The sequence below is a fragment of the Lycium ferocissimum genome, chromosome 10 (genome assembly GCF_029784015.1).
Source record: "Lycium ferocissimum isolate CSIRO_LF1 chromosome 10, AGI_CSIRO_Lferr_CH_V1, whole genome shotgun sequence".
Classification (NCBI taxonomy): Eukaryota; Viridiplantae; Streptophyta; class Magnoliopsida; order Solanales; family Solanaceae; genus Lycium; species Lycium ferocissimum.
In genome coordinates this window covers 29,005,901-29,027,132 of record NC_081351.1, presented here as the reverse complement: position 1 = coordinate 29,027,132, position 21,232 = coordinate 29,005,901, and the positions used below count along the sequence as shown (strand labels likewise).

Below are 21,232 nucleotides of genomic sequence, written 5' to 3'. Positions count from 1 at the left end.
TAATTTTTTAATATTATTTGTTTTAAGGACTAATGTCTATTTTGGAGTTACTTTCTTTTTTCTCTTTTGTAATTCTTTCTATTTGATTTTTGTCTTTTCTTGATTTCTAAAGTGATTTCTTTTTTTATCCAAAAAAAAAAATTTAAAGTTTTTGACTTTTTTTGATCGGGAGGGAATAGTATTTAAGAAGAGGAGCAGTCACCATCTTGGTAAAAGGATGAGTTTAAGTTTAAACATAGAGATTACCCTAATTTGGAATGTAATTAATGTTTAACATGTTGAGTAAAGATGGTCTTTATCTGGGGTTTGTTATTTGGTTTAGTAATTAAGGATTGTCATTTATACTAATTAAAGAAAAAGATTTTTTTGGATTTTAAAGTTAAAAAGAGAGGGAGCAACAGGGGGAGAGGAGTTTTATTAGTTTGTCGGAGTCCCATATGTGACAACTTGCTATTAAATCGAGAGTGTCGTGTTAGGAATATTTTGGGATTTATGTACTCTCCAAGTTACATTGGGCTTAGGCATAATTAGGCTCCAACTGATGAACTTTAGTACATCAACTGACATTCTAAATAGAACTGACTAATCCTAAGTCAAAGGGCCGAGAAACACAACGCCAATATTCTTGAACAACTTGGAGCTGGGCTTCTTTTCGCACTATTACAGATATCAAAATTGGATTCAATTGTCAACTATCTATATCGTTCAAACCGAATTTGTTACCGAAATGAGTCATGATTTTCGACCTTTATTTGGATTAGCCATATTATCTAAGTTTGATCTTGCTTGCTGAGAGGTCTACTATGAGATTAAAAAAAATATTGAGAAAATAATAAGATCTTTCTTATATCCCTTTTAGCCAATTGGAAAATAAAATGGTGAGATAATCAAAATAATTATGTATTTATAAAATATCCTCTTAATTTATGCTATTTCGTCATATCCAGAATGTTATATGGTTTCAAGGATAAATTGGATAGGTCACTTCCCAATTTCTGACGTTTTTGAAGCTCAAGTCGTGGTCAAAGTATTAATTTAATAAGATTTGGGTTGTGTTAAATTGAGTATTTCATTTATATCTCTATATTATTGCGAAATTTTATGCGAACCAAATTTTCTGTTATAAAGATCAAGAAAGAGGAAACAAGCTTTTTGGGATTCAAGAGGTAGGCATTTGCCAGTTGCATTCTTTTTATCTATTATAAAGTAGTTAGGCATTTGTCAATCATGTCTTAACAAATTTTATTTCTTTTTTTATAAAGAAAGAAATATGCCTCAACTGATATAGTTTGGCTGAGGTGTTTCCATTAAATGAAAAAAATAAAAGAAAATTGTAAGGGCCTAATAACACTACAAGGAATTTAACTTCTTATCGAGTTCATCAAATGACACACACACAGGGAAACTGATTAGATTCCAGTAATTGAACTTTGTATGTCTCAAACTCTAGCATTACAAGCCACCATTAAATTTGTAGCCTATTCCTCTGTATATAGGACTATACTATCTACCTGAATTCGCGCTCTACGGGACCAGTCTAATCTAAGTTAATATAATCATACAAAAATACTGGAATAAGGATATGCTAGAATAGAGAAACTATACATGTAACATGTTGCTATACTTGAGGTAGCTATTACGAAATATTTGAAGATAGCTGATTCAACAGTCAGAAGGTCTATTGGAGCAGCTCTGTTGTGGAATTCTGCTCAGCTGAAAAATCTTGTGAAGAATTCATGTTCACCTTTATCCTGAAATGATTAAGTTGATAATCATAATCCCATCAGACACATATTGTCAATTCAGTCTCATAAAGGATGCAATTAGGAATGGAAAACGGGCAGGGCGGATCGGATATGGGCGGGTGGAAAACGGGTTAAACAAAAACAGATAAAATATCCGATCCAACCATATTTAGCACAATTAAGAAATGATTTAGCCGATGCCCCATCAGGAATAGTCAAGTGAGAACACAAGCTAAAAGTCAAAATAAGCTTAGACTCTCAGAAAGCAAGAACTCCTGGAAAATAACAAGCAGACAAATGGGTGTTGATCATCGGGATATCCATTTTTTAGTGGATAATATCCATATCTGATCCCTTTTTAGAAAGTTGGTTATCCAACCCATATCTAGTGGGTCAGATTAGATGGTCACTTGTTTCTTAAACCATTTAACCAGCCCTACATGCAATCTATAAAGATTGAACTTTGAGAAGTAGCATAGAACTAGTTCTTTAACAAAAAGATTTACATGTCAATGCTAAACCAAATGGAAGAGTACGAAACTGGCACTGCCAGACAAACAATACCTGTTATGAATGTTGACGTATTCATCGGTTTCATCCAATATCTCCTCCTGGTGTAAGGAATACCAGCAAAGATAAGCAAAATAAGAAAGTAAAATACTGAGAGAGGTTCTGCCAGAATCTTTAAGAATGTTATGGAAGTGCATAACCATGTAAGAAAGTTCACATGTGTATAAGGAAAACAATGCCACAAAAAGAACAACAATATTATTAATGGAAGTCGGAATCTTGTGCACCTGAAGAAGCTCCTCAATGACATCTTCCATGGTAATAACACCAACAACTTCTTGATTGGGAGGGATCTCTGGTATTCCAGTGTTCTCCAAATCCAATATACAAAATGAGCAACCTTTGTGTTTCTTCTTAAAAGCAGGAGTAGGGGGAGGAGTTTTCTTCCCAACTTGGTCGTCATCCACCTTATGTAATGCACTCTTAATATCATGCAAATCAGCATCTGCGATTATCAGTTCATACAACAGTTAAAGTTGGCAAATCATAAATTCATCAATTTAATAGAAAACTATCAAGTTAATCACCAAGGAGATATCTATTTGCTTCATTTTCTGAGATAGAGGCAATTACAGGATATGAAGGACTTGGAAGGAGTTGATTAGAAGCACATTTAGCACAAAATGAATTAAATGTTAAATTGGATATTTCAAGGTTTCGGACCTTTATCATTGACTGTGCCATCTTTTGTCTCGTTCAGATCTTTATATACAACAGCAATGTGGCTATGGCCCTTCTGAAACTCATTCAACATGTCATACAGAGGCATGTTTTCAGAAACCCTGAAAAAATACCAACGCTGCACAATTAGCTTAAGAATAAACATTGTGTGCGTAGTTAATTGATTGGTAATAAACATATACATTTAGGAAAGGGAAGAACCGCTGCACTTATCCTTACCTTGGAATTTTTCTTAACAACATTTTCCTCAGGGGAACTGAATCTTCTTCTGAGTGAACTGCCAAAAGATTTTTAACCTGCCCGTGAAATATTTGAAGACAGGTACAGAGAACATCGAACCTAATATCAGTAAGTTACACACACAATAATGAAATCCACAAGAAGGTAAAAATTGATTTCTGCATGCAAGAGATATAATTACCAAAATTAGTCCAATAATATTTGTCGGATTTCTGTAGTAAACAGGAACTCTGCTATGCCCCATTGTCATTATAGCATTTAATGTTTCCCTGCATGAGAGAGAAGGAGAGAGATGTGTTATTAGAACATAAAAAGTTCGTGAAAGCTTGAAATCAGATTGAGCAGCAAGTTATAAACCCACAAGTTAAGTGTTCCGTCCAGATCAAGAGAAAAAGCCTTTGATATTGGAGTCATTGCATCTTTTGCTTTTTTTTCTGTCAACTCAAGTGCTCCAGCAATTATTGTTGTTTCATCATGTGTCAAATCTCCTCCTTTTCCAGCCTGTCATAGCAATAAGAAGCAAACAAGCTGAGGCATAGTAAAAGGAACAAACAAATTTGAAAAAGAGGTTCAGCTATAGCACCTAATCTTGGTGAGATGAACTTGTTCGTGTAAGCGACATAGATTAGCAACAAAAACTGAGAACTAGTGACTACTGATTACCTCATTGCCATGGAAATCCATAAACGTTTTTAGCTCAGCTCTTCGTAGAAGGGCCGCGTGCCCCTTACCTAACATCCAATCCAAGACCTAGCAGCAAAACCAAGGATGAAGTTAAGATCCCTTTTCTTTATCAAGCAAATTCAAAATTAAAAGTTTTCAATGAAGCTATAAGATCCTTAACAACAGAAAGTAGCACGGAGAAATTCTCTCAGTTTGCTGCATGAGGTTTGGCCTTTCTTTTCAATGCTAAAGATGACTGTCCATATATCTTAACAAATAAAATGACGGATATTCTACATATCCAATTATTAGCATGAAAAGTTTCTCACTTACAGTAACAATTAAAAATAAATAGAGAGAGATAGGGAATGGAGTAACTCTGATATTATAACTATAACCAAGTAACTCTGATACTAAAACATGGAAACTTAACAACTCTACATGATTAAATTATCGGATGTGATTGTTGCAGTTTATACCTTACTAATTGGATAAGCAATGGGGAAGAATAACCAGAGAAGAAGCTGAACAAAGGGTGCTACAGTGGCTCCAACTGTCAATCCGTAGCGAGTACAGATTGCTTGAGGAATTATCTGCAATCGTAAAAGCAACGATGCCAAGTTAATACAAGGGACGAACAAATGCCATAGTTTAAAAGGTGAAAGATCAAGTTGATGAATAGAATAGAGTAGACCACCTCTCCGAACATGAGAATCAGTGTCACAGATACCAGTATTGCTGCCCATGAAGGTACAAGCTTGTCCAAGAATATAGGAAGAGACTATAAAGGAAAAGGATGAAAGTCATAAATAATTCGGCACGGGTAATAAAGGATAACTATTAAGTAACGTTACACAAACCTCCATTGCTAATGAGTTGCCGATCAAGAGTGTGCAAAGCAAAAGGTGTTGGTTTTTTACCACTGGAAGTATTTTAGCTGTAAAAGAAAGGAAGAATTTAAAAAAAAAAAAAAAAAAAAGGATCCAAGCAGACATACATACAACTCATAAGCCCTATTCTGATATCGGTGATTATTGCTTCAATTGTAGAATCATGATACGAGAAGTGGATTAACTTTTCTATTTGTCCATTCCAGGTATGTCAAGAATCATGAAACTCTTTTTCTCACTCCTTCAACTATTCAATTACCTTCGTTCGGGTACATAATCGATCCATCATTTCTTTACTTTAGGTTTCCACAGTTTGCATTGCGGTTCAACCACATCAAGGTTATTGCTAGACAATTAATTCAGTTTCAAAGGACAAATTCGACAAATTCACTCTTTTGTTTTTGATTTATAGAGACCTTGCACAAATCAAGGTTCAACCTTTTGCAGAGTTTCTATGGAAAAATATGCTTGGGATAGGCAATTCTATACATTTATTTGATCATATAGTAAAGTTTACAACTTTATACCAAATTTACAAAGGTAGCAGGTAGATACTAGCCAATTAAAACAACAGACCATCAAATATAGCTCTACAAATGAAGTATCAAGAATAAAGGATAAGACATCACACTTACATGAAAAAACAAACAGACATATTGCTCTTTATCGAGAAATCAAGAAGCTATACAGGGGTTTTCTCGGGCCTATTCATATGGTACCTAACGTAATTCTATGATACCCGTGAGATTTCGGGGTTCTCCGGTTCAGCTAGGTCCATAGTTCCGGAATTTACACGCGAATCAAGGATGACTTGTGGCTAGGGGTGAAAGGCCAACCGAGATCAGATATAGCCGGTTTTGTGCGAAATCTATTTCAATAGAGCGTATGATGTCGATGGCCCGAGGTAGAGCACTCAATGGGCTAGGGTGGCCTCATTTCGCCAGATAAATAAAAACCCAAATCAACCTACTTTAGCACTTTAAAACCCCAAATCAGCATTCTTTAACATTTTCTTCATAATTAAGTATAGATAGCTAGATAGAGAACTCCAAGAATTGGTCATATAGAAAAACTTTACAACTTTATGGCAAAGTTACAAAGGTAGCAGGTAGATATCAGCCAATCAAAACTACTATGAAGTAAATAGCAAGAATAAAGGATAAGACATCAAACTTCCATGAAAACAAGCAGACAGATAAACAAAAACCCAAATCAACAAACTTTTAACACTATCTAATAAAACCCCAAATTAGCAATCTTTAACACTTTCTTCATAAAATATAGATAGATAGATAGATAGAAAAGAGAGAATTTACAGGCATGAATACGATCTTGTGGACGACCAGATTTACTGAGAACTTCAAGGTCTACAAGTCCAAGTGACATAAGACCAAGTGTAAGCCCAGCCATTAAACCAGCAAACAAAACCAATCCTATCACTACCAAAATAAACACAAAAAATTCTGTTCCACAACAAGGCACATCAGCTCCCATTTTTTTTTTCTTTCTTTTTTCCAAGTTCAAAGAAAGTTTGAAAACTTGGATAAAAGATTTGATTTTGTAATTAAACCTCAATTTGTTTGATCAAGAACCCAAAAATGGTCCAAACTACCTAACTTTAGAAAGTTATTTATAGTGATTTTTTTTATTTTTTATTTTTTATCTTTATGTAATCTTTGTTTGTGTGAGCTGTTTTTTTCCATTCAAGAATTTTTTTTTGTCTTTTTCTTATCCCCACATCCCATATACCTCTGTTTATACTGGTCCCTTTTAAATCAAGCTATTGTATTGATGGAAAAAAAAAGAAAGATTGCATGTACAATGTGATGGAAAGCACTTTGTTTCTTCCGACTGCTAAAAAGAATTTTTGTTTGCTTATTTTTGTAACGGTAGAATTACGTTAAACACTTGTTAGAATGTTTAGTGCTCGTTAGCCATGGATAGTTTTTATTTTATTTTTTTCAAAATTTTATCTAGTAAAACTGTTTGGACATAGAATTGTTATAACTTTAATTTTGAAATTTTTCGGAATTAGTAAAACTCCAAAAAGTTATTTTTCACAATTTTCACTTCAGGTCACTCACAAAAATTCAAAAACAATTTTAGTTTATATTAACGTTTTAACACAAATTATAGCCCTAGGCACCTCTGCCTAGTGGATTTGCTTTAAAAAAAATATAACTTCGATTTCCAAATATGATTTTCAACTTGAAAACACATACTCCTATTTTTTTTTCTTTCAAATTTCACATTTTGATGTCCAAAAATAGATGTTGCGACTTATCATAGTTAAGTGATTTGATAAAGTGAATATAAACATTAATTAATCATGATTAAGTGATAGTCATGTATTTATTGACTTGTGAATACCTTGTATACATAAGTTTTTATAACGGAGGTACTGGCATAATTAATATTTTTTATGTTAGTAAGCATATTTGGAGGGCGGGGTGAATGAAATTACTTTGTCCTTAAATATAAACTCTCGTATTCAAATTTATCCTTAAGTGGGAATATTGTGTGTCAGTAAGCACGAAATACGTGATTAGTTAAAATATAGATTCCCGCTGCACTTGTTATTTGTGACGACCTCAAATCTCAATTATGAATACATACTGGCTAGTAGCTTCATTACATTTTTATGGTATTCTATTGCTTTTTTTTTTTTTGTTTTGTTTGACACTTTCCTGTTTTTGAAATTTTTTAATCATGATTCTTTATAGCATCAAATGCTACGTACATACTACTATATGTTTAGTAAGAAGTGTATATTAAGAGTGAAGTAAAGTGAAATATATTGAGTTTACTATTATTGGCATGCTCACATAAGAGTTGATGTAACATGTTGTAAATCACTAAATATTAAATGTTGTTTAGCTTGACTTTCCTTTAACTTTGTAAAGTGAATAATTTAACTAGAAGAGTGAAAGGTAAAATGGCTCGATAAGCAGTAGCGGATCCAGGATTTTCATAGGGGTGTTCGAAAACCGCTGAGCTAGCCTTTTCTATGTTGTTGAGGGTGTTCAAAACATATATATATCTACATAAACTCAGAAAATTTACCCTATATATATAGTGGGTGAACACCCTGGCCTACCTTTAAATCCGCTCCTGTTGATAAGTCGGCGGGGAGAGGCTAAAATGAAAATAGGCGTGTCATGAAATAACGTAAAGTTGTCCGGAAAGCTATTGACTAATGATCTAAAAATCAAATATGTTCGATTTTTCAAGATAACATTTACTTTCTTCCGTATTTTCATACTATCAAGAAAAGTATCAATATAGACCATTATTTTGATTTTGATATATACAATATTTCCTTAATATTTACTAAGATCCAAAATGCATTTTAATTACCAATTCTTTATTTAGACAATTTGACCAAAATAAAATAAAAAATGCAAAAAGTTGTTTCTCTTAATGGATTACCTGCAGTTCCACTTGTAACAGAAGCACATTCCTTTTCATCATTTTAAAATAAATAAATGCAAAATTTCTTTTACCCCAGTAGTTAATTTCACGAGAAACCCGATAAAGAATCCGTCTATCTACAAAATACTCCAGAAGTATTTCTAAAGGTTGCAGTTGTAAACACAGTCATTAGATATAGGTTTCTAGAATAATTTACTAATTTTATTTAAGTGAAGGTAAATTCAAGTCTCATTTTAGCTACTCAGTCCCCAATAAAAATGTTACATTATTTAATTACTTATTTCTGATTTTTTGTCCTGTACAATACAAAATACAAGAAGTTAAAGAAGATTCAGCAAATAAGCATTTTAATATCGAGTTTCTTTATTCTTTTTTGAAATAAATAAATAAAGCTGCTTATTTGTTTTTTTCTTTTTTGGCTGATTCGTTTTTTACTTAGTTTCGGGTGTGTTTAAATCAGTTTTCGTTCATTCATCACGTTTTAAATCACACACACAAAAAAGGACAAACAATCCAATCAGCTGTTACGCTCTTTCCAGTATACGATACCAACTTCTTTACATTTCATGTGTCCTTCTCAAATATAATCTACCCAATAATTAACAACTGGATTCTTCTCCATAAATACTTACCCAGACGTTTACACCAAATCAATTCAACTCACCGTAAGAAAGTGATTTAATGAAGTAAAACCATAACTTAATTAATCATGATTAAGGGCTAGAAATTTATATACAAACACATGTAAGACATTGATACATTAATTAGTTTGGTGTAAACATTTGGGTAAGTTTTATTGATCTTCTTCCTCGTAATGGAGTGCTGGTCACAACTCACGATCAATGTTTTAAAAGAAATGTTTATTTTAGAACTTGCTTCATGGGACTACGGGGGCCTAACATTTTATGGGCTATTGATTCGTACATATGTGATGTTATTCATATAGATGAGATTTTGCTAATGATTCGTATAAATATGATGTTATTCATGTAGATAAGATTTTGCCTCGTACACCTCTTATCTCTTAAATTGTATATTCGTATGTCATGTATGTATATACCAAGAATTCTCCATACGCTCTTTACGCCTAGAATTGTCAACTTTCTATGTTACAAAATTGTCTTATACTCTCCGTTTTAATTTATTTGACATTGACTCAACACGACGATTAAGAGAAAAAGGAGAACTTTTGAAATTTGAAGTCTTAAATATGCAACAAGTAAATGACTATAAGATTTTTTATGCTTGTGGTCTGAAACCGTCATAACATTTGTGTGGCTATAAAAACTTCTAATTAAGAAAATATAGAAATACATTCAAGGGTGTGGTCTAATGATCAATGAAGTGGGTTGAAAGAAATGAGGTCTCAAGTTCAAATAAAATGGAACGGTGTAATTAGGACATTGGTGGCTGAGAATGTAAATATATACTGTATGTATTTTATTATACTAATGCTTAAACTTTTTCTCCGTTTTTTTTGAACTATACTATCGTATTTTTTACTCCATGTGTTTTTTTTTTTTTTTTGGGTGTGTGTGTTTACAAGCGAATGCAGTTATAATTTATAAAGATGAGGTTATGAAAGGAGTGCATATCATGCCAATGCAAATGTTAACTTATCATAAGGCGCACATGATATTGAGAAAAAGACCAGAATTCATAAGGTTCCAAGAACCTTATCCAATTCAAATATCCAACACCCAACAATGGAGCTATCTCACCGTGTACAAAAACAGAGAGCCTATCAAAGACACATAAAAAAGGCGACAAATGAGTACTTGATCATTAGTTACTATTAAAAGATTGGACCACAAGTTCTCTATCAATAGACCACATGTGGTGGATAATTCGTCATTGATGGTACCGTCGAGTGTCGGATAAAATCCTACATCAGAAGTTGATTAAGGAAAAAAAAAAGTTATATATATGATTTAAGGATACTCATAATAATATGATGCCTTTCCTTGAAAACCAAGCAAGCTTAGACCAATTGACAATATCAAACTATGTTAAAAGCATCTTTGGTTGTCTTAACTAGACAATTGCTGTCAAAGCCGATGGCTCAATGGAATGAGTTCAGAATAACGGAGTTTACACATAGTTTGGAGGCACATAGAAGAAAAACCTCTCAAGCTTCTAGATAAGTCTACAAATCTTGGTGATTGGTTATGGTCTACTTAGTTAAAAGGGGTTGATTGTAGTGATACTCTTAATGATGTAAAAACCTAAAGGTTTTTAGAAAAAATCGTACCAACTTGATCCAAAGAAGATAATACCACACTGTGTTAATACTATCTTTGGGTTGTCTCAATCCAACACGTGGGATCCATTTTATGCTTCTTTTTGAATTAAAAAAAAATTGCTAACTTGTTAAAAGAGGGGGAAATGAATCAAAAGGTAGTAAGCAAAGGGATGAAAATTGATGGTAGTCGTGGCCTGCTTCATTATCATTACCTTCCTTTACTTAACACAGAAAATAGCTGGATACGATTGAGCAACTTTTCTGAGACATTGGTTGTGTGTGGCTGTCTTTCCTTATCCCTAATAACAATCTCTTTTCCTTTCAACAGTACACATTATGTTTCTATCATATATTGCATGGCTTATCCCTTTAGTTCTTCCCTTCTATCAGTCACTAAATATCAGCAAAATAATGTCTAATCAAGAAAATGGTAGCTTGCCAGAGTTTATACTACCTGATTCTTTGTACACTGAAACCATCAGAGAAGTTCATTTATCTGTAGAGCAGGATTGGGATTCTTTGCGACAATCAGCATGTCAAACTGCAGCAGGAAGGGCACTGTGGAAACATGTGATCCATGATCCACTAGCAGAGTTACTTGCAGGGGAGACACACCTGAAGAAATTGTATGAGAAAATTAAGAAAGACATCCTCAATAATGCTAGAGAGGTTTCTGGAGTAATCATTGCTGTTAGGACACTATGGTTTGATAAAAGAATTGAAGCAGCTCTTACTTCTTTTGATGGTGGAGGAGCACAAGTTGTCATTCTTGGAGCAGGTATGTGATGTTTCAACATGATCTCTTGTCCTGTATATACCCGGTGACATTAAAACAGATGTATACTTCTTGCAACTCAATGGCAACTGCCTAGTTTATCTTTTAGTAATTAGTAGCCAGTGGCGGAGACATGCTTTAGTAAGGAGTGTCATTCGACACTGCTTCACAACATCAAATGGGGGCAGGAAGTAAAGGCTTAAAATAATCGCAGCCCTAAACCCAAATAATCTTACAAATCCAATTGTAACAATGTACTGATACAGCTTATGCAAAATCATGTGAGTGCCACAGTTAGTCCGAACTGATCAAATGTCACTCACCCCATTCTGGGGCCCAACTTGTTTGAGACTGAGGCGTAGTTGTTGTTGCTGCTGGTTTTTGCAAAAGTTTTCATCCTCCTTGATCCATAGACCAACTAAACATTAATAAGATGCAACATATTCCAGCTCTAAATTCCCAAAATACTAGCCATCAGCTGACATCACGCTAATCTTATCCAATGATATATAGCCTTTCATTTTAGTACAGTGTTTTCATTTAGGAGTAACTATGACCATGTTTAGATAAAAGAATTCTAGAAAAAACCAGTGACAACTAGGAAATTTGACACATTCATTAAAATATGATAAACACGGATTGTCCACCACAGGAGGGTCTGCATATTTCACCTAGCATTTTCATTGCTCGCCCCTCGGAAGCCATTCGATTCCCTTTATCAGAAATGTTCCAATGCAAACCAATGATGTCTGTTCCTTTTCTGCAGGTATGGATACAAGGGCATACCGCTTGAGTTGCTTGAAAGACAGTAACATTTTTGAGGTTGATTTCCGTGAGGTCTTGCATATGAAAACCACTATTCTAGAGGCAGCAACAGAAACAACAGATGAACGAAAGCACCAAATGATGATGGCAAAATCATTGAACAGAGTGGCAGCTGACTTGAGAAAAAAGGACTGGCTTGAAAAGCTTCAAGAATCAGGCTTAAAGCTAAACAAGAAAACAGTGTGGGTATTAGAGGGCATTCTATACTATCTCTCTCACTCAAATGCAATGGAAGTGCTGAAGATTATCGCAAATAACTGTACCTCTGTTCATACAGTACTCTTAGCGGACTTCATGAACAAGCAATCAACTACAATGTCCAGCTCAAATTTCCATTTCTATAGCGACTATCCTGATCAGTTATTACCATCACTAGGATTTTCTGATGTCAAACTTTCTCAAATTGGTGACCCAGATGCACATTTCGGGTTATTGCATGACCCACAAAACTTGTTCAACAAGTTGCGCAACTTGCCCAGGTCACTTCAAACTCACCCAGATGATGGAACACCATGTTGTAGGTTGTATTTGCTTCAGGCTTCTGGTGAACCACCAAACCAGACTATTTTGTGAATATTATAAGAATGGGTCACCAGTTAAGTCTAACTTGCTGTTATAGCTTAAAAGCACTGCTCATTGATTGACTGTCATCTTACCGCATTAGTTATAATGGTGACAGTGTCAATTAAACTATGGCTAGTACACTTTTCATCATGTTTCCAGCCCCTTCATTCGCCTCCAACTTCTAACTTTTGCAAGAGTTTAAAAGAGACAACACAGCACTATTTTACCTACTCTTAACGCTTATTAGATTTTCTACCAATCACACAGAAAGTTTGTTCTATTTCCGGAAAGAGAAATCTATTTAAAAGGAATTCATGCTGATTGCCTAGCTTCGGATACTTTCAAGGCTCACAAAACAAAAAGAATCCAAGCGACTAGGATCACACATGAAAGTGGAAAGAGATTCATGCAGTTTGCAGTTGCATAAACATTTGCATATTTACTAACAAAGACAGGTTCACTCACTCTTTTTTTGCCTACCAATGATAGAGGAAGACTTATCTCAAACCCGAAACCCCTACAATTGTTTTCACTTAAAGAGACTGATTTGAGCCTGTAAGTTCTAGACTTTGATGAATGGGGATGCGGAGATATGACTACTAGAAATGTAATACTAAAGAGATAACTAAAACCTGCTACCTGAAAGCACCTATTAAAGAAAAGGGATTCGATTAAAGAAACTCATATAGGAATTATCCCAGACCTTACTCCTTCACATGATTCTAAGGTTTGACCGCATCCTTGAAACAAGCAATTGGCTAGATTGAAACTTTAGGTATAAAACATAAAATAAAAATATCCTCTGTGTGGCATGCTATGTTGCTTGCATCCTTTGGAAATGTAGATGAGCCGGTGTCGGATCTTCCAAAAATGCACAACGGCATTTTTGGATGATCCAAGCAACATGTTATGAGCAAATGGTGACTAAGAAACAGTGTAGTTTCATAAAAGTGAGCTATTGGCTACATGAAAAGCACCTTCTTTTTATTGTATGAAACTTAGCGGTTACTGTCATACTAGAATCCTTTATTATTGCAATATACTTTTTTTTTTTTTTTTTTTGATAAAGATTATTATTTCTATATACTTAAAAGTTGAAGCGCCTAATTCTATGGCCAGTAGCCAGTTAGCGACTCCAATTCTTTGTAATATTGCTAGAAGTTCTTTGTATCATCCTGTTAGCGGTGCCAGGCTACATGCCTTAGTAAATACAGTTGAAAAGAAACTCATCCATGAAGCAAGTAAGCATAAGAAGAGTAAAATCTCTAAAGTGTGGCTATTGTCAAGTATGACAAGAACTATGCATAACTCTTGGCGTAAACCCCACATACACATAACTAGTGTCTACAGATTTTACTTCTGAAACCACCAAGCAGACTCTGACATTGAAATATTATTTAAGAGCCCAAAACAGAAGAAGATAAAAAAAAAAAAAAAAGAGAGAGCATCAAACAGAACTGAAAGGATGAGTCCACCGGATAGGCATAATCCAATCTTTCAGTACTTACAGCTTGGCAGGCATAGCATGCCTTAAGTTCTGATTGTGTCTTCCTCTCCTTAACTTTGTAAGAACCACCTTCGCTATTCACGTTGGATATCTACTCACTAAAAGATCAATGCAGCTCCGATAACTATCATATCACTGTAGTGAAGCTTTGAGCAAATTTGGCAAGAAATTTAATAGTCTAAAATAATGGTTCTAATAACAAATGTCGGACATTTTTGCCCAAACAACCAATAAACAAACATGAATTATTATTACTTGGCCAGCTTGTGCTCTATTGCTTTTTAATATTTAAGAGTTCAGTAATCACGGAAGGGGAGAAATCATAGAGGTATATAGTGACAGGAAGTCTTGGACATAAGTTTGACTTTCTACAATGAGCAGCTATGTGCTCCATGGATGTAGAGAGAAAATTTTGAAGAACCTGTGAGAAAAAGTTGTTGATCCCATTAAATACCTAAGATTTCTTTCTTTCCATACAATACACATAAGCTCCAGGGAGAAACCTTACAAGCTCTATTTTTAGTTTTTTATTGCCATCGTAGAGAAAGGGACTGCCACAAAGCCATTTTCAAATAGACTATCTAGTTGTATCATGAGGCAAGAACTAATATGAACTCAGAGTCCACTATATGAAGTCAAGTGAGCAGAATATCTTAGAGCATCTCTCAGTATCATGAGGCAAGAACAAACTAGAAGTTAGAATGTTAACTGTAAACTTGATGCAGGTTATGTAACTTGTTGATCAAAGAGCATCAAACTTGTAACACCATCAAATCTTCACATAGAAAAGCAGAGCAAAGTGTCGGTTTTATGCGTCAGGATTCACTTGTTCGTAAATTCAATGAATATGGAGACAGGTCTACTCACTATAACTAATAGCGACTGAATTAAAGTGCAATTAACAGGATAAAATCAAAACAATGAAAGAATAAAATTATACATTAAATGGATGATACAACCTATTGCAGTTTTTCTTTTTGCCCTCCCAAAAGTAAAGGATAGAAGCTCAAATTGGCAAATGCAGAATTCATCCTGTTTCTTCTTTGACTTGAAAAAGGATTATCAAACTTCAAGGCATTCCTTGATGCCTTGCTCAAAGTTGTCCAGACTGGTTACTGTATCCATGAGAGCATTTGCAACCTTTTGTCTGTAAAAAGAAAAAGCATGTCCTCATAAGTGATAAGACGGGGGATGAATCAAGCATGAAATATCTAACTTATTACTATCATGTTTGTCAGTCATATAAAATGGAAAATTTTACTTAAAAGAAATCAACACAAGTTTTGAGAAGAGCACAAAGAGAAATTGTTGCAAATCACTAGTTATACCTATTAGAAGCAACGTGCACATCAATGTCATTTGCCATGTCACTGAGAGAAGCAAAAGACCTGCACCAATGAAATACAGAAAGTATTGTGTCACAAAATTTCTGTCAAATCTCTCTAACACACACATGCATAGACGTCATGGTGATAATTCAAAACTGACTTTTAACGTCTACAGAGCACATTTAATGTCGCAAACAGGCAGTAAATGTACACAGTTTCCATAGCCTTGTAGAAACTAAATCAGTAACTAGTAAGGATAGTTCCATGGTAGCACATAATATGTAATTTCCCGATCCAGACTTTTTAGCCGCCAGCAGGTACTAAAAGTAAGATAAGCTGCTTCCAGATGTGGCACAAAACCAAGCCACTATCACAAAAACATATTCTACGACATCTGCTGATAAACAGCTAATACAACTTCCACCGTAAAATGCACAGAGATCAACCCACTTCTTGAAGTGTTTATTGCTCGACATACAAGATAAATTGATCACAATAAGTTTATAGGTCACCTTATGAGATCAATAAGCTTGGTTTCAGCTGCTAACTTTATGGGGTCCTTGTCAGCAAGCAAAGAAGAAGCATTTTTCACAACCAACTGGAAAGTGCAGACCTGAGAATTACGAATGTTTCATGTGAGTCACGAAGAACATACAACCCATATAATAAAGGTCAAAATACATGAACTAAGGGATAGAGTAAACCAATTATCACTCTTTTTTGCACAATTATTTACTTTGTTTCTATGGCTTTTTGTCTCCCTATCTTCCACGTCACTCTAAAAAATTGCATTACCACAGAACACAATCTAGATTAGAGACTTAGTACGTTTCTTTTTCATGTAATAGAAATTATTAACATGTCTGCACCGCTAACGCACTTCAACCAATCAACCACAGCTCAATCCCAAAGTAGTCTCAATCGGGCATATGAATCATCTGTATTGTTACGGGCTGCCTTCATTGTGCCTTAGCGCCCGTAACCCCGCGCGCCCCGAGCGGGCCAAACGAGTGCCAGCCCGCGCGAGCGATGCCAGCCGCACAGGCAGTGCCGGCCACGAGGCCAGTGTCAGCCGTGCGGGCGACGTGCACCAACATGGGTTCTGACGGACGGGAGTCCACAATCATCTTAGATGTGTTCCATTGCATATCCTAAGAGTAGCAAGGAAGTTTAACAAGGATCCGGGGTGAGCCCACGGGTCGTCGACGCACGAGCGGCCCTGTGCGAGCCTGAGTGTCAGTCCCGAGCGTTTCCGAGCTATGGATGGAATCTTGGGATTTCGGGTGAACACACCATTCCTAGGATGTTATTGAATGTGCTTACAAGTTTGGCGTCACTTGAACATCATTTACCTAAGGGCTTGACTTAGCCAAGGAGCGATGTCGGTGTCAAAGCTCCACGAGGCCATATCTCGTTCCACGAGCATGGGGATGAGATGAAACTTCATGGAGGAGTGAAGGAAGTCAAGAGAAAGAGTTAGGAGCAGACGGCGCCTCGTTTGGAGTTCGAATCGTTGAGAAAGGCAGAGTGTGATTCTCGGGGAATCGTGTCCCGGTGCTAAAACTTGGGCTTTTCTTTTTAAAGAAAACGTATATAAGGGGTACGGTGTCTCGGCTCGACGGCCTCCCGTGCGTGCCACCGTGGCCGCGCGAGTGAGCAACCATGGGGCCGACCTCGAGGCTGCCTAGCATCCCCAAAGGGTCCCAGGTACCCCGTATGGTTCTGTGACTATGGGCGGCGCTCGACACGAGCCGGCGTTGGGCGCTAACGGGCGGAGGCTTGACGTATGGACCGACCATGCCCGCGGAGCTATCGCGAGAATGAGAAAACCTCGGTGTCGATTGAACACTCGAGGCACCCTGCGAGAGCCTCGTGTGTTGACTTGTGAGCTTGGCTCGAGGTTCGACCCTAGCGAGCAAGGGTCGGGTTGGCCTAGACGCGCGTGCGGCCGTGGGGGCGACGTTGCACCGTGCGAGATGGGTGTGTCTCGAGGGCTACATTTAGCAAAGAAAACTCGTCCCCGCCAGAGCGTACTACGAAGGACCACGCAATGACACGGGCCGAGGATTCGGGGTTGCCTGCTCGGGCGTCGCGGCGGCCGTGCGCGAGGTGCACGGGCGAGCTCGTGTCAAGCTTGGATTGGACGTGCGCGCACCGGCCTCGGCCGAACGAGGGGCGCCGTGTCCCTGCCAACCCCGGTGTGTGCGGCAAAGACCCGGCCTGTGAAGCGTGCCACGGGGGCATACGAAGCAAGGCAAGGCCGAAGGCCTTGACATCGACCCAGCTGACAGCTGTTTGGTTGAGCCTCGAACCATGGGCGAAGGTAGGTGCCATGAGTCCTGGGACTATCATTAGGCTGGCTCGTAATCCGCCTGGACTACGGGCGCCGCACGGGCCATTAGTGTACCGCTGACACTATGAAGGAGGTGGCCCGTGACAGCATGCATGCAACTCAATTCAGTTCCATAATTAGATCATTTGTCATCGTTGGATCATTTTCACATTATCCATCAACCTTCCACATCCTTTTTAATTAATAATTCGGTACCTACGATGCTTTTCAAAACTTTCAATGCGCAAAGTCAAAATAAGTACTGGCTGATTAAATTTGATTAAGAAGTCCATCAAAATCAACAAGAAACTAGTAAATTTTTATTTCAATCAAAAGTCAAAGTAGAGGTCAAACCTCAACTCCTGTGCTTGACTGAAACTGAACGAAGGAACTCCTCTCTTGAGGCACACAATCCCTTGCAGCAGATTTCAATAAGCTCTGAAATTCTTCAAGTTCCTTTTCACCAAAATCAGATTCAGCTTTCGCTGTCAAATACAAAGCAATTAATTCAAGGGAAGTTACGAATATGTACAGTTCGGCCATCTAGCATCTAGTTTACCAAACATGGCCGTAGTACACGCTGCCTATACACTTCAGTTGTATAGGTAGAGCCAGCGGCGGAGCCACATAGGGGCGAGGGAACCCCCTTCGCGGAAAAAAAACACTGTTTATACATGATTAAAATTATTTTTACGTATATATAATATATGTTGAACCCCCTGTAGCTTCTTCGTATGTTTACTTTTTTATATTTTGAACTCCCTCAGTGAAAATTCTGGCTCAGCCACTAGGTAGAGCGCATAGGTTTGTATAAGTATGTATATTATATGTGTAGGTATGTACTCCCTCCGTCCCAATTTAAGTGTCTTACTTTCCTTTTTGGTTTGTCCCAAAAAGAGTACCTCTTTCTATGTTTAGTAAGTTGACAATTCAAACATCACACATGGCAAGTCTAAAACCACAAAATTCAAGAGACATTTAATACATTACACACATCTTTAATTTATGACCACAAGATTTAAAAATCTCCTTTTATTCCTTTAACTTTTTGCCTAGTCAAACTAAGACACTTAAATTGGGACAGGGGAAGTATATTATATGTATAGAATGTTTATTATATGTATATATGTATGTACAATATATGTACATTTAGTATACTTTATACATTACCTATGGACTTGTATACATATTTCATAAACTAGATGGCCGAATCGTATTTGGCTGTAAATTTTTCCTTAATTCAATTCATCAGTCGCAGGAATACAAAGAAAAAAAGGGAAACTTACATACAGATACCCTTCGGCCATCTAGTTTACCAAACATGGCCAAAGTATACACTACCTATACACTTTGACTGTATAGGTATGTATACTATATGTATAGGGATGTACATTTATGTATATTATATGTATAGGTAAGTGTAAGTATGTATATCATGTGTATAGTATAAGTATATTTGGTATACTTTTTACATTACCTACACAGTCTGTACATAATTTGTAAACTAGATGGCCAAATGGTATTTGACTGTAATTTTTCCTTAACTCAACTCATCAATCGAAGAAATACAAATAAAAAAAAAAGAGGCAATTTTCAAATAAACAGAAATTTAGTAGTTACTAAGTAAGAGATAAGCAGAGCGAAGGATGTTTCTAGAAGCATCGATTGGAGCCAAAAGGTACTTAGCAGTCTTCTTCTTTTGATCTCTTAGCCATTCTTTTGGTCCTGCTGAGAAACCAAACAATTCAGTTACCAATTAGGCTTAATTCATTTTTTTACACATAAATTAGTGAGTTAATGGTCTAAAACACACTTGTATCGCTTTAACTATCAGGTGCTTGAGTTTTTTACGGAAACTATCACCAACTATTCGTCAAAACACACCTCAACTATTAGTTATTTACTTTTCTGAGGTGTGTTTTTGACGTCCGTGATAGTTCAGGTAGGATCCTACCTGATAATTCAGGCAGGAAACTCACGAAAAAGTGATACAGGTATAATTTTGTCTATCATCTCTAAATTAATTGTAGTTGAAGAAATGAAGAAGAAACTCGAGACAATTAAGTAGTACATATGCCGAAGGAGAGAGCGGAGTTAGGGAAAGTGAGAGGAGCAGCAATTATGAGTGAAAGCCAAACGACACCGTTTCTACGACTGAATAACTTCGTTTCCACCAGCGGCGGCCGTAACAACGGCGGCGGAGGGACTGTGGTGGTGATGGTGGAGGAAGGGATAAGGGAGATACTCATGGTGGTTGAAACGCAACGGTAATCATTCAGTTTGTCCTTTTGATCATTATAAGTTCCGAAAAGGGCCAAATATACCCCTGTACCACTCGAAAAGGGCTCAATGCACCTTCGTTATATTTCGGGTCTAAATATACCTCTACTGTTATACTATTCGTTCAAATATATTTATCCCCGTTAAGTTTGCCCAAAGTGAATATCAAATGACATTTGATGAGGTGGATGTCACGTGCCCCTAATTCATTTTACTACTCCCATCTATTTGTTCTTCCCAACTAAAATTTATTTTCCCTCCACCATCATTACGCTGCTATGATCATTCTCACGGATTTAGTACATTTGTTTTACCGCCATCACTGTAATAACGAGGAGAATATTTGACCCTTTTACTAGAAGATTGGAAAATACGTAATTAAATAAATCATGGGCAATTTGTAATCATTACGGTGCTATGTGCTGAGTGGGTGGGCCTCATCTACTCCCACTTATATGGAGGTCTGATGAATCATAATAATTCATAATCTCACTTATTTATAGAACGTTTGTATTTATTAGTCTGTCCAATTTTAATTTTTTAGTGTTTTTTTTTTCTTCAATTTTACCATCATTGAATGGGTTCGAGTATATTTGATTGATTAAAATTTATAATCATGTCTTAACTTATCTTCAAATGTTATTCATTTTATAATTTCTATAAGATGACAATCTATCCACTTTCACAATTAATAGTTGCCACGTAAGTCATTGTCCACCATTATCAACTATCACCGCTAGCACTGTCTACCATTCTTAACTATCAACATCCACCATGTCTCGACCGCTATGACCACAAACCAACAATTACCACAAGGCACTAGTCATTATTTGCCAATCAATTTCACTAACCATCATTAACACAACAGTTATCAATCACTACCAAATATTTTATCTCCTTAAACATCTGCAACCCAGAGATCGGGGATTCCACCCCTATGTCTAATGTGAAGAAGCTTTCATCTTCTTACCACATGAATATTTTAATGTGTCCATCGACGTCTGATCTTGAGATGTAGATCATTCAATGAACATTAGCATGACGTACTCCTCCAATAGTTTGAAACCAAACTCCTCAAAACGACTGATGAGGTGATTCGAATAAAATCCAATGTAGATCTTTCAATTTTAAGAACCGTTATACCCTATTTAAAACTAG

The 21,232-nt window shown here is 36.4% G+C and overlaps 3 protein-coding genes across 4 annotated transcripts; 1 reads left to right on the top strand and 2 right to left on the bottom strand.

Annotated features, from left to right (window-relative positions):
* Window positions 1-1,389: 1,389 nt before the first annotated feature.
* Window positions 1,390-6,492, bottom strand: LOC132033228 (DUF21 domain-containing protein At1g47330). Of its 2 annotated transcripts, XM_059423139.1 has the most exons (12): window positions 6,106-6,492; window positions 4,760-4,836; window positions 4,597-4,680; window positions 4,379-4,492; window positions 3,900-3,986; window positions 3,598-3,737; window positions 3,418-3,505; window positions 3,216-3,292; window positions 2,979-3,097; window positions 2,543-2,760; window positions 2,310-2,356; window positions 1,390-1,751 (listed from the first exon to the last, which is right to left on the bottom strand). In XM_059423139.1, exons 1-12 carry the CDS (start codon window positions 6,281-6,283, stop codon window positions 1,679-1,681), a joined length of 1,302 nt encoding a protein of 433 aa, XP_059279122.1. In that variant the 5' UTR covers window positions 6,284-6,492; the 3' UTR covers window positions 1,390-1,678. The 2 variants fall into 2 exon arrangements, with proteins under 2 accessions (XP_059279122.1, XP_059279123.1); XM_059423140.1 differs by lacking the exon at window positions 4,760-4,836 and having other exon boundaries at window positions 6,106-6,245.
* Window positions 6,493-10,737: 4,245 nt separating this feature from the next.
* LOC132033226 (uncharacterized) lies at window positions 10,738-12,756 on the top strand. Its single transcript, XM_059423137.1, has 2 exons — window positions 10,738-11,241; window positions 12,005-12,756. The coding sequence occupies exons 1-2, from the start codon at window positions 10,800-10,802 to the stop codon at window positions 12,634-12,636; spliced, it is 1,074 nt and encodes a 357-aa protein (XP_059279120.1). The 5' UTR covers window positions 10,738-10,799; the 3' UTR covers window positions 12,637-12,756.
* Window positions 12,757-14,889: 2,133 nt separating this feature from the next.
* On the bottom strand, window positions 14,890-20,099 carry LOC132033227 (uncharacterized). The gene is made up of 6 exons (XM_059423138.1): window positions 19,866-20,099; window positions 19,415-19,522; window positions 18,149-18,279; window positions 15,975-16,075; window positions 15,463-15,522; window positions 14,890-15,281 (listed from the first exon to the last, which is right to left on the bottom strand). The coding sequence occupies exons 1-6, from the start codon at window positions 20,041-20,043 to the stop codon at window positions 15,197-15,199; spliced, it is 663 nt and encodes a 220-aa protein (XP_059279121.1). The 5' UTR covers window positions 20,044-20,099; the 3' UTR covers window positions 14,890-15,196.
* Window positions 20,100-21,232: the final 1,133 nt, after the last annotated feature.

What these genes read in the sequence shown, in the direction of transcription:
- LOC132033227 (XM_059423138.1), bottom strand. Translation starts at nt 20,043, where the DNA reads ATGAGTATCTCCCTTATCCCTTCCTCCACCATCACCACCACAGTCCCT. An exon ending in CGCTCTCTCCTTCGGCATAT is followed by an intron (nt 19,523 to 19,865) that starts GTACTACTTAAT and finishes TTGGTTTCTCAG; the next exon opens with CAGGACCAAAAGAATGGCTA. An exon ending in AAGCTTATTGATCTCATAAG is followed by an intron (nt 15,523 to 15,974) that starts GTGACCTATAAA and finishes TCATTGGTGCAG; the next exon opens with GTCTTTTGCTTCTCTCAGTG.
- LOC132033228 (XM_059423139.1), bottom strand. Translation starts at nt 6,283, where the DNA reads ATGGGAGCTGATGTGCCTTGTTGTGGAACAGAATTTTTTGTGTTTATT. An exon ending in ATATTATTGGACTAATTTTG is followed by an intron (nt 3,293 to 3,417) that starts GTAATTATATCT and finishes TTTCACGGGCAG; the next exon opens with GTTAAAAATCTTTTGGCAGT. An exon ending in TACGTCAACATTCATAACAG is followed by an intron (nt 1,752 to 2,309) that starts GTATTGTTTGTC and finishes TAATCATTTCAG; the next exon opens with GATAAAGGTGAACATGAATT.
- LOC132033226 (XM_059423137.1), top strand. Translation starts at nt 10,800, where the DNA reads ATGTTTCTATCATATATTGCATGGCTTATCCCTTTAGTTCTTCCCTTC. An exon ending in AGTTGTCATTCTTGGAGCAG is followed by an intron (nt 11,242 to 12,004) that starts GTATGTGATGTT and finishes CCTTTTCTGCAG; the next exon opens with GTATGGATACAAGGGCATAC.